Genomic DNA, 13,806 nt, shown 5'->3' with positions numbered 1-13,806 from the left:
ATCGGTGTGATTTTCTGGAATGTTTTGAATAATAATGTTACTTCTTCTATTGATTAATGTCCCTTCTTTTGTTCTATTAATTAATGTGCCTTCTTTTGTGAAATATAAAGGGCTTGTACAATTGAAACATGAGGAAACATAAAGTTGATGCAAACTGAATTCATGAAAGGTTTGAAAATTCATAAAATTGTCATTTAGGAAGGATATACTTCTTGGGTTGATCCAATTATAAAATTTGAGAAAATGATATCCTTCTTGGATTGATTCAAGGATCTTGGGCTCTCTTTTTTAGATCTTTTGGGCACAGCCTTGAGGATTGCTTCACCCGTTATTCTTTCGATCTTTTGGGTAGATCAATTCCTCCACTATCTCATCCCTAGTTTTATTCTTTTTTTCCTTGTTTCTTGGTTCGGTTTTTTGTGTTTATGTCTGATACATAAGTGCCCACAAGTAGGTCGGTTTTGTTTTGGGGCTTAGGGCAATGATGACAGAGGCACGCCAGTGGTAAAGCAAAATGATATCTCATCCTACAACACCAGGACTCAATTCTGGGACCTGATGAACTGTAAGATGAAAGTATCATTGACCGACACAAGACTAGCGGGGGATCCGTACCTACTTAGGATTGTTGGCGGTCTTACGTCTGATGACGTGATCGACTCGTGGACAACTATTCTTTTTCAAAATTGATAAAACAAATTAATAAGAACAAATACAATATTTATAAAAAAAAATTCACTATAAAATTAATATAACTTTCCTTTTGTATGCTTGAAATATATATGCATGCTAAAATATAAATTTTAAATGTGTTACAACTTAGTTGTCCACTTGTTGATTATCGATATCGGGCTAAGGAGTACCCTCCTAAGTTAAGTTCAGTAGTAGTGGAGTGACGGACTTTATACATTCGGGTGACCGATAGTAGCCTTCGACGTCCCTTGAGTACAAATATATATATTTGAGTCTAGCCTCAACTCGAGTGCTTGCTGTCCCCTTTTTTCGGACTCTTTTATATGTTTCCTTAGAGTTTTTGGACAAAGCACTTGTGATCTTTTCTCCGAGATTTTCCCAAAATTTTGATAGTTTTATTTGAATTGTTACTCGTTAATTTTCTCGAGTTTTCCATTATGAATTATTTGTCGATTTTCTCAAGTTTTTCAGGCAATGTTCCTTTTGTTTATACAGTGAATACTAACTAGCTTAAAAGAACAACAAACCTCCCAAATATACATGTTTGATTTACACTACATCATTTTATTTCACAACATGTTATACCGTTCTCCCAGTAAGTTATACTGTTCTTTTCCTTTTACTGTACATTCTACTATTTTATTTTAATATACTGCATGCTTTATTGTTTTGTTACACATTATACCTTAGTGTAAGAAAACCTAGCGATTACATATACCTTTAGGATTGACATCAAACCTAAAGTTGCTACGACGAAGAGCTTGGAGCGAATACCGTGGGCAGCGCGACGATGAACAAATTCAAGATGGATTTACAACATCAAAACAGATTCACGTCACTAAACACTTTCTTTAGTGTAAATAACACTCATAGGATTTCGAGGTGGTTTGCCTAGCGCAGCGTAAACCCTCACAAATCACCTTTAGACTGTTGTACAACCCTGTTGTGCAATTATAAGTCCTAACAATTTAGGATCTCGAATTTACTGCACGGTACAGTGTAAATCCTCGTATCTTTTTAGGTTATTTGCACGATCAGATATTGTGCAAATATGTCCTAAATTCTAAATAAATTGCAGGATTCAATATTAAATAACATCATTCAAAAATATGAAACCAAACATTAGGATAGTTGGGAAATTTATGATAATTGGAAAATCACCAGGGTTTCCCTGAATCTGCGATATCCCCTATTTTTCATTCCTTTGGATTCTTAAAAAACATAAAGCCAAATATTTTCACTATAAAATTAATATAACTTTCCTTTTGTATGCCTGAAATATATAAGCATGCTAAAATATAAATTTTAAATGTGTTACAACTTGGTTGTCCACTTGTTGATTACCGATACCGGGCTATTGTGTTGATTACCGATACCGGGCTAAGGAGTACCCTTCTAAGTTAGGTTTAGTAGGACACTCTTCTAGTAGAGTGGCAGACTTTATACATCCGGGTGACCGATAGTAGTCTTCGACGTCCCTCGAGTACAAATATATATATTTGAGTCTAGCCCCAACCCGAGTGTTTGTTGTCCCCTCTTTTCGGACTCTTTTATATGTTTCCTTGGAGTTTTTGGACAAAACACTCGTGGTCTTTTCTTCGGGATTTTCTTGAGATTTTGATAGTTTTATTTGAATTGTTACTCGTCAATTTTCTCGAGTTTTCCGTTATGAATTATTTGTCGATTTTCCTGAGTTTTCCAGGCAATGTTTCTTTTGTTTATACAGTGAATACTAACTAGCTTAAAGAAGCAGCAGACCTCCCAAATATATAGGTTTGATTTACACTACAGCATTTTATTTCACAGCATGTTATACCGTTCTCCCAGTATGTTATACTGTTCTTTTCCTTTTACTGTACATTATGCTATTTTTTTTAATATACTGCATGTTTTATTGTTTTGTTACACATTATACCTTAGTGTAGGAAAACCTAGTGATTACATATACCTTTAGGATTGACATCAAACCTGAAGTTGCTACGACGAAGAGCTTGGAGCGAGCACCGTGAGCAGCGCGACGAGGAACAACTTCAAGATGAATCTACAACATCAAAACAGATTCACATCACTAAACACTTTCTTTAATGTAAATAATATCAATAGGATTTCGAGATGGTTTGCCTAGCACAGCGTAAACTCTCACAAATCACCCTTAGACTGTTGTACAACCCTGTTGTGCAATTATAAGTCCTAACACTTTAGGATCTCGAGGTTACAGTACGGTACAGTGTAAATCCTCCTATCTTTTAATGTTATTTGCACGATCAGATATTGTGTAAATATGTCCTAAATTCTAAATAAATTGCAGGATTCAATATTAAATAACATCATTCAAAAATATGAAACCAAACATTAGGATAGTTGGGAAATCACTAAGGTTTTCCTGAATCTGTGATATCCCCTATTTTTCATTCCTTTGGATTCTTTTAAAAATAACTGTTCCTATTTGAGCCACTCCCGTTTGATTTTCCTGTGTCCAATCTTGGAAACCAAAACTTTGAAATCTGGAAGATAAAACCACTAATTTTAATCGAGATTTTTCTTAAGTGACCCCAGTCATTTAAGATGTAATTAATTATAGGGGCTTGCCTCTATAGGGAACTTGAAACTTAGGTAAAATAAATCATATCTAATCCTTATATTAGGTATGAGAACTTGTTGGTCTCATATAAAATATTTCACAAACCAAACGGATGTCACAAATTCTTTAGTTTAGGTGATTGAGTCTATTACAAGTGATATGTTTATTCTTCGGGATAAGTATATTACTCGTGATATCGTGCTTAGTCATCCAAACTATCCATAATGTGAGACTCGTTTGGTCTCATCTATTTTTAAATTAAAATGTTACTTTCAAAAATTATATTTACATCAAAATTATTTTCATATTTATAAAACTTATCTCCTTTTTAAAAAATCATAAAGTTTAAAATAAAATGGCCGACAGTCATCCTTGACAAAATCGTGTGGAGAATAATGGATGACTGTTGTGAGCAAAAAAAAGTCAACTATTGCTTTTATATATTTTCTTCTTTACTTTTTCATTTCTGTATATATGAAAATTTTAGCAGAGTTCTCTACAAGAATGATTTTGCTTCATATATGTTCATCATTGAGAAAAAAACCTGAAGCATACTTATTCTCAAATTTGAGAAAGCCCTTTTATCTCAAGATCTAATCCAAATATATTTATTATTAAATGTACCCACCATTAAGGGTATAGCACAAAATACGATCAGAACCATGTGGAGGTTCAGGTTGTAAAATATTGATTATTGTAATTAATTTTTTTTCACTTGGAACATTGTCAAGACATGGGCCCTATTGACTCTACTCTTGGCTTTTGAACTATAGAGCCTTAAGCAATATCTACCCCAACCCTTATGTAGAAGATTGGGGCTTGGATAGCTATTGGGTGAATCATGTCTACCTACCCTGGTACATAGAGGATCAAGTTGAAAATTAATTTCCGTACTTTCTCGATGTTTGTGGCCTCCGATATAATCTTTGAGATTTTTTTACATGCTATTTTTATTTTTTAGGGGAAAAAAAAAGAAACACGTGCCTTGAAATGAGTGTATGATGATCCACAATTGCTCAATATAACTTTTTTTGGTCTTGAATTTTTTTATATAATTTCATTTTTAATGAGTATTTCTTGAATTTGCTTATCTTATCTCATGTTTCTTTGCTTTAGTTCATTTTTTATTCAGAACAAATCACAAAAAGTTAGGACTATTCCATATCCTCTCAACCTGATCGAGTACATGTGTGGGTAGCATAAAGACGAGCTAATGGAAACGAATTTTCAATACACAAACAAACTTTTCGTGCATAATTGAGTATGATTTCTATAAGGACTGCTTACAACACTTTGAAGCTACTATGATTTTCATTGTTTTATGTTTTCTCATAACTGAGCTAATAAGCACCGCAACACAAACTTGTTCATGAAATGTGCACCAGATTTTGCATTTTGGGGATTTGGCATATTTTTTATGTGCGTGAAGGCTTTTTGCAATGACAGAATTTACACTGAATTTTATTTCATAAATTTTTTTTGGACTTCTCTGGTGGCTCCATTATCAGAATGTGCACACGGCTTTGGAATCATGCATAATTTTTGCATATGATTCACTTGCACATTTTTTTAAAAATAAACACGCATATCTTTTTCTTACTTACAAGTTTGCTTATTAGTATGTATTGAAGCTTCCAGTTTTCATAAATGCTTGAATGGTAAAATTTTGTTTACATTTTATTCATGTTGATGCATGGGCCGGTGCCACAAGGGAAGAACTTATATCTATAGATATAAGTGCACCGCATGTCATTTTTATTTCACATTTCAGTTCATATGAACAAGCTTATTTTTTTCATGCATTCATTGGCGAGTTTCCAAAGTTCATGTAAGTCTTTTTTTTCACTTTTGACCTTTACATGACCTGTAGCACATTTTAGAAGTCTGTTTTATATTTCGCAATTTCACCCACCAATTTTATTTTTGTTGCACTAGTTTACTACCAAAAGTCTTTTAGGTTCGACCTTTTAAGATGAATATCAGGTAGATTTCAAAGGCTATTTTCCCTTCTAGAAGGGATACCGATTAACTTATAGAGCCCTCCCACCACGCCAAAAAATGTGCGCATAAACAATGTACGAGACACCTACTCAAAAAATTAAGTCCATAACTGCATCAAGAAATATGCATATAGGCAGTGTGTGAAGTGTTGGACAAGTGTATTTGTGTCAACCATTCCATGAATAGCATGTATGTACATTTTGAGAAGGTTTTCTACACAAAAGAGATACAAAATAACAACAAAATAAATTCCTCATTGAGCCAAGAAATACGAGTATGAGAATTATGTAAGGTGGCGAGGTTGTTTTATATATCTTACACAATGTCAATAACTTATTCTCGAAGAAAAAAATTATCGATATTAAGAAGAAAAAAAAATAGAGATTGTGTGTGTGTGTGTGTGAGGAGCAACAACAAAATAGAGATAAGAAAAGCCTTTAGCGATCAAGGCATATGATGGAATCAAGAATTGAAAATTGGGGCGTGGGGTGATGATACTTTTTTTTTCCTTTAATTTCGTAAAGGGGACAGAACAGTCAATCTCTCCTTGAAATATTGCATATATTTCATTAAAAGGTAAAAAAATACAAAATTATGTAAAGTGTATCACTATGCATATACAAAATGAGACCTATCATTCCTAAAAAAAGCAAAAAAAGAATCTCTATCATCTATAATTCTATTTCTAATACAAAAGTTATCCTGTAAGGCAATCAATGCACAATGGTGAGTTGTTCTATTGTTATCTCTAGCAGAATGACAAAAGATAACATGTCTGAATTGTGTCAAAAAACAAGATCAAGACTCTGCTGGGTCGGTTCTGCCAAAATTTCATCCCTGTGGAGTGTCTAAGGAGGGAGAAGATATTCCTAATATCCCCTATAATGTCTTTATATAACGAATGGCATTTGAGCACTATCCTGGTGAAGCGCACGTTGTCCAGTGGCAGCTAAGTAATGGCCTTGGTCATCACGAATAATAACACTGATGCTAGCAAGATAAGAGGGAAGGAACTCCATCAACATTCGTTTTGATCCATCCTAGAGGGGGTGGGGGCATTAGAAAGAAGGGTAAATCAGTCTCAAAGACTAACCAGTGTCTAGTGCTCCTGGATAAGAAAGTAGGACATTGTTGTGAGACATTCCAAGATCGTGGCTGCAATAATTGTAGGTGTGCATAAAGGTTTTCCATGTCTTTTTGCATTCCTGATGGTGGGTTGCATAGAAATATATGCTGGCTGCAACACAGTTATGTTTGTTCTCTGCAGTCAGCACATTAATGACCTCATCAAAGCTACAATCTCTCCTTCAAAGAACAAATCAAAAAAGGCACACAGAGACGAAAGGAGATTCAAAAAAAAAAAAAAAAACGGATAAAAAAAGAGCTAATGGCAAGGCACGCATCAATAAATTCTCTTGAAGCCTAATTCAAGGAATCAAGGACTCTAGTACCTAAAGAAGATTTCATTTATAAAAGAAATTATTTTGCATCAGCATAACATTCTAATAAAAGAGAAAGATGGTTAAAATAGCCCATAAATAGACCTAACGCCTACTAATGGCATCCTAATATATACAAAATCTAAGAATTGTTCTCCAAAGTCATACTTCTGATACCAAGAATTGATCAGCACATACCAAAAATTCATATTAAACATCATGACCCAATATATCTTATATTTGGTTCAAACTAAGGAAATAGAGTATATCTACAAACCTACCTTGAATTGGATGGTATAACATGTTATAGTATAGTATCACATATTTCAGTATTATGATTATGGTACATAATAGCCATGTTCACCTAACCCTGAACAACTATAGACCCATTCAAATGTGCCAAATAGAAAAATTAAAAGATACAAAATAATTCTCCTGATAAATTACTTTAGTAAATAACAACATTGCTAGATTACTAGTTTGATTTTATTGCTCAACAAAGTTGAAAACTTGGAGCTCTACATTAGACCTTATGGTTTCTTTGGAGTGAAAGCAGACAATAAATTCATACAAATAAGAAGAAATAACAGATGATATTATAATATTACAATTAGCAAATAACAAACATTCGTGTAGAAGGCTAACTTCTTATCAATCACATTGCATAATACATCAATCAAAATCTCAAAATCCGGATTTGAATGCCTTTAAGAAGAAAGTCTTAGATAGCTACACGACATAAATACTCATATACAAACATTTGAAGTTCGCCCCAGCTAGTTTATTCAGTTCAAAAGATTATATACTAAAAGATTAACGAAGAGAGAGAGAGAATTTGGAAGAGCTCAACTAGTGTTGTGGTATGAATCAAGGACTAAAAAAGAAAAAATCATAAACCTACAAGTAGCTAAGATAACTGCTTCATGAATATACCAACTGGAAGACAATTGGCATCTCCAACGCTTAATTTCAATGAAAAAACAATAACATGAACTGTGACTTTTAACTGGATTATAACAGCACTCATTAAATCATTTTCCTACCGCTTCATTTGGCCTGTTCGGTTTCTTCTCTTTTTATTTCGGGAAGTCAAACTTTTCTTCTTTGCAATGGTAACATAATTTATCCAGTTCTACCAGTCGTGTTCTCCTAGCTTGAGCAAGCAAAGCCATATATTTATATCGCAGCTTAGTTTTGATTTCTGAGTTCTCCCGAGAAGGAAAGGAGAGACAAATAATCAAAACGGTAAGATAATAGTAAAAAATACTAAATAGCACGAGTAAAATAGTTAGTATCAAGATAACTAGGAAACTAAATGTCAGTTTTACTGGTTATTAGTAACATTTTTTGAAAAATCACTCATACTGATCAGCCAATTCAATCTTACCTTTTATGACATTTTGACAATTAACATTTACAATGAAAAATGTCGAGTCATGATCCCAAAAGCCAACTTTTCATTCATTCCAATTGCTATCTATCTATCTATATCTATCTATCTATCTATCTATATATATATATATATATATATATATATATATATAAGTGCCCAAGGTAAAATATATTAATACGGAAAAGATACAGAAATGTTGTATGAGAGAGCCTAAAAGAAAGCCTAACTCACACAATACAACACACACAATACCCAAATAAAGCAAAGATACATGAACGTAAAAAGACCAAAAAGCCATAAAAGGGAAAAACAAATAAAAATTCATGTTTTGCTAGCACATACTGACAACTCTTTCCACGTTTTCTCTGCGGACTCCAACTTCGTGAGTAAATAAGGTGCCTGTGCAGGAAGCCAATAATTTTAGGTCTCCTTATAAAAGGTTAATATAAAACATTATAAAAAGTGGTCGATAAGTAATTCAAAGTCACTAAAACATGTTTATGATAATCATGTCTGGTAAATTATATCCGTGCTAGCATTGAGGCATGATCCATCATGCTAATAAAGACAAACTACACTTAGCATCATAGCCTCATTGAGAAAGAGGTGCTCATTTACTTGTAATTCACCAAAAGGTAAACAAAGAAAAAAAATCATTAAAATCTTCAGAACATAAATAAATTTTGATGCTCATCAAAGAGCGAAGCAAAAACTTAGTATATATTTGGGATCAATTTTATTTTTTATTTTTGCTTATGCTTTTTCATTTGCTTTTAAAAACATACATGTTTATTATATTTTTTATCTAATTTTATTCTTGTTCCTAAAAACAAATTAACATGTTTTTTTAAAACACTCAAAAGTCAAAACAACTTTAAGATGTTTTGATTGTATTTTAAAAAAGATCATATCTTAATAAAATATGTCAAATATGTTTTGTTTCAAATTAAAGCATAAATGAAAAAAATCAAAATCAAAAATAGAAAATAAAAAATAAAAGTGAGCCCAAACAGCCCCCTAATAATTGAAAAACCAAGAAATATGGCAAGAAAGTCCAAAGCAAGATGGTTGCTCACTTAATCATTCAACACATCAAAACCTATAAAATAGCACAGCAGAAAAAAGATATCATCTGAAAGAGAAGATGTTCAAGCATGGTCACCAAAGATGCATAAAGACAGATGGGTAGAACATTTTCAGCGGGAGCATAGAAACAGTAATTAGAATCATATATAAAATAGAGCAAAAATGGGGCAGTTACATTTACACACATACCACCAAATTCCTATGTATTTACACATCTAACACCTAAATTTTGTTTCTTACATTTATACCGCCCAACTCTTTCATATCACATTAAAAATGCCACAATTTTAACTTTTAAAATGTGAAATACAATTTTTTATGCATAGTAAAGTGGTATGTATGCAAAAATTGAAATTTAGAAAATTGACGTTTAGGTGTCAAATATGTAAATTTAAAGAAATTAGGTGGTATGCATGTCAATCTTCCAACAAAAATTAATGATGAAGAATACACAAAACTAACCACAAACAGAAGGCATAATGCTGATGGTACTGATAATGAAAAAGAATTATCATTTAGATTACAGCTTGTTAATCTTTCTAGAGTTTCACTAAGATCCATTGACTAATGCTCTGTCACAGTAATGAGGTTAGAGGTAAATCAACAAATTTAAGTGTCATTAAATTACCGCAAGTAAACAATCTAACAAATTTACTTGTGTTGCGGCAGACCAGATATGTTTCATACTAATAGTATATGGCAAGCATGTCATTTACAGCATTTTGGATACATCTAAGGATACTTCATGATTAATATGAAGGACCATTTACATACATACCACCGAATTTTTATGTATTTACATATTTAACATCTAAAGTTTGATTGTTTACATTTATACCTCCTAATACCACTATTTTAATTTTAAATAAGTGAAATACATCTTTTAATGCATAGGTAAGGTGACATATATGTAAAAGTGAAGTTTAGGAGTTGGATATCTAAATAGATTAGAATTAAACCATAAATATTGTCACAATGTCATTTCTTATCGAAAATGTTTATAAAGAAAAGTAAATTTTAAGATGAATCGTTACAGTAATTTTTATCTGTGTATGTTTATCTGAACCAGTACCAAAAGGAACTTTTATTCTATCAAGGAGAAAGTCAACCATTCATTTAAATAAAGATTTCCATCCCCTAGCGTTAAATAATAATTTCAATATAACAATCTACACCTTTAAATTTATTTTAGGGGCATTTATATATTTACCACTCAACTCCTATGTATTTAAATATCTAACACCTAAACTTTGCTTTTGACATTCATACCACCCAAATCTTTCATATCATATGAAAAATACCACCATTTTAATTTTTAAAAGGTGAAATAGGGCTTATACATAGGTAAGGAGGTATGCATGTAAAAATTGAAGTTTAGGTGTGTTACACCATGGAATAAACCGGCCCAGACAATGCCAGTCTAGACCAGCCAAGCAAACTGCTCCAGCCTTCTAGTGGTCGGCCGGTTCAGCTAAACGAGGCGGAAAAATCCTAAGGCCGCCGCAGAATACTCCAGGCCCCAGGTGCGCCCACTAGGTCTCACGTACACAAGGAGGAGAAATTCTAGGAGTTTTGGGGGAAATTTTTAAGAGTATTGGGTATGTTTGAAAAGCTAAGAAGTTAGGGTGGGGTATGTTTCGCTTGGCTGCAATTGTTCTTACTTTCTCATGGTATTCCTAACGGCGTCTTGGGTTTGTGGAGAGACGATCTTCCTCTTGAATAGTAGATCATCATTGTATCTTGTTTGCTTTCATTGATTTTGCATTTGAGTTTTATTAGCTCTATAGTGCAATCTATTTGTTAGTTGTTCATTGTTTTTCTTTAAAATCGTATTAAATTGGTATCAAAGCGAGATCTTGGAAGAATGAGAAAGTGATGTGCTGGAAGGAGAAGTAGGGCAAATCTGATCGAGAATGGAAGAAAGGTTCGTCGCCACAAAGAACATATTTTTTTCCATAGAGAACCGAATGGAAGACAGATTCGAGAGCATAAGAGAAATGCGAGAGATGATGAAGAGGCGCGTGGAGATACAATCCAAGGTCCCTAACCAATGGTTAATCAGGGAATCCTTTGCCTAATCAAAAGAGAAGGAGATCGAATGAGAGAACAACAAGGAGGACATCATCTACCACCAAGAGCGACCTGGGACTCTGAGAAGAGGGGGAGTGGAGACTTCTGATGGAGGGGGTTGGACCGAAAATTAGAGGAGGGATGGTGCAAGGAGCACGGAAGAGCACGCAGAAGGAATTGGGAGTGGGGTATGGCCATGGCCGAAGAAGAGAGTTTTATCTTAGACACATAAGGGGAAACACCAGAGGACGATGAAGTTGGGGTGGCGATGCAAACTTCAAAAAACTTAAGATGTCGATCCTCGAAGAAGAAGATATAAGTGGATGGGTGTATCGGGTGGAGCGATACTTTACAGTAAATAGGTTAACTAAACAAGAGAAGCTCATGGGGGCAAGATTATATTTGGAGGGAAAGACTCAAGCATGGTTCAAGCGGATGGAGGCCAGGTATTCTATATATTTGTGGGAAGAGTTTAAAGATTGCTTGTTAGAACGTTTCTAAGCCATCTGAGAAAAAAACTTACGGGAGCAATCCTATGCTCTGACTCAGAAGGAGATGATCACAGAATACAGGGAGAGGTTAGAGCTCTTGTCGGGGCGGCTGAGGGATATTTCGGCGGCAGGATTGAAGGGAAACTTTTTGAAGACCTAAAGCCTAACATTTGAGCCGTCATCCGACCATTGAGACCGCGTGGATTGAGGGAGATAATGGAGCTCACCTAGATGCTTGAAGATGAGAAAAAAGTCAAGAAGACAAGCAAAGGCGGTAACACTGGAGGATTCTAAAAAGTGGCCTCGAAGGCCACAACACCGTCACCGATGACCTAGACGGTATCGTTTCAGAAAGAAACCCCAAAGAAGAATAATACAGGACCAGCTCTAGGGGCAATTTCAAGCGTCTCACCGATGGAGAAGTACAAGATAAAAAAACAAAAGGATTATCTTACCTATGTGACAAAAAAGTATGCCCAAGGCGGCCACTGTTGCAAGGAGATTGCCCTTCAGATCCTTTTATAGTTCAGAAGGAGGACACAGATGTGGAGGAATCAGAGGAAGACGCGATGGAGGAGGACCATTAGCACTTGGATGTAGTGGAGGTGTCCCTCAATTCAGTGTTGGCATTTACTCCGAACCACACTATGAAAGTTGGGAAGAATCGGGGAACAGCCGATTGTGGTGTCAATGGATAGTGAGGCCGCACATAACTTCCATCTCAAATTAGGCCATGGATCGGTTAGGGTTGAAGTTGGTGGTTGCATGAAGCTTTGGTGTAATGATGGGTACAAGGAAGGTGGAGAAAAGTCGGGGGATTTACAAAAGATTGGTTCTGACACTACATGACCTACAGGTGGTGGAGGACTTCCTTCCCTTGAACTTGAGTTAAGGTGGATTGGAAATCACTAACGATGGAGTTCTAGGTGATACTGAGAGGAGATAGTAGCTTATGCAAAACCATGGTCAAGTCGATAAGGGGAGCAGAGATAGGCTATTTGGTGGAGTTGCAGAGCATTGAGGAGGTCTGGGATCCCGAGTCGGCAGAGTTTCCTTGTAGGTTCCAGAAGCTCCTAAAACAATTTACTGAGATCTTTCAGCAGCCGAGAGGGTTACCACCTTTGAGGGAACACAAGCACGCCATTATACTAAAGGAGGATATCGCCCTATCAGTTTCAGACCATACTGATATCCTCAGATTCAGAATTATGAGATAAAGAAATTGATCTGAGAGATGGTCGAGGTTGGGATTATCAGACCCAGGGTGAGCCCCTTCTCCAGTCCAATCCTATTGGTGAAGAAAAAAGATAATAGTTGGAGGTCTTGCGTGGATTACCGGGCATTGAACAATGACAATGCATAGGATAAGTTTCTTATCCTTATGATTGATGAGCTACTATATGAGCTTTATGGGGCAATCAACTTCGGGGTGAATCCAACGAATGTGAATAAGACAGAGTTCAGGACACATGAAGGATATTACGAGTTATTGGTGATGTCATTTGGCCTCACCAATGCCCCAGCCGCATTTTAGTCCCTCATGAATAGGGCTTTACAGCCTTACCTCATGAAATTCATCGCGGTCTTCTTCAATGACATTTTGATCTATAGTCATACAGAGACAGAACATGCAGAGCACCTAGGGCAGTCCTAAAGAAATTGAGAAAGCACCAGTTGTACGCTAATTTGAAGAAATGTTCATTTGCACAGCTATAGATGAATTATCTAGGGCACGTGGTGCCCAGGGCAAGAGTAGCAGCAGACCCGTCCAAGATTGAGGCCATGATGGACTGGTCTTTACCCAGTAGCTTGAAGGATTTGAGGGGATTCCTAGGTCTCACCGGATACTACCGAAAGTTTGTGAAGAGGTACGAATGATAGCATGGCCAAAGGCAGAGCAGTTGAAGAAAAACAATTTCAAGTGGGGGAAAGCTGCAACATAGAACTTTGAACATCTGAAGAGAGCCAAGAATAGTGTACCAGTATTAGCACTTCCAGATTTCAGCAGATCATTTGTGGTAGAGATAGAAGGGGGTACGGATTGGAAACAGT

General features: G+C 35.3%; 1 protein-coding gene across 2 annotated transcripts in view; it reads right to left on the bottom strand.

Moving 5' to 3' along the window:
* Nucleotides 1-13,806, bottom strand: part of LOC110031188 (peptide chain release factor APG3, chloroplastic) — a 75,742-nt gene that overhangs the window by 57,694 nt on the left and 4,242 nt on the right. For both annotated transcript variants that reach the window (XM_020734273.1, XM_020734274.1), the window contains exon 2: nucleotides 8,450-8,506. In XM_020734273.1, coding sequence (XP_020589932.1) covers nucleotides 8,450-8,506 — 57 coding nt within the window. The remainder of the gene's footprint in view (nucleotides 1-8,449; nucleotides 8,507-13,806) is intronic.

This window comes from Phalaenopsis equestris, unplaced genomic scaffold (assembly GCF_001263595.1).
Source record: "Phalaenopsis equestris unplaced genomic scaffold, ASM126359v1 Scaffold000787, whole genome shotgun sequence".
NCBI classification, from domain to species: domain Eukaryota; kingdom Viridiplantae; phylum Streptophyta; class Magnoliopsida; order Asparagales; family Orchidaceae; genus Phalaenopsis; species Phalaenopsis equestris.
The sequence above is the reverse complement of the archived record's forward strand: the minus strand, read 5'-3'. Positions and strand labels throughout refer to the sequence as shown.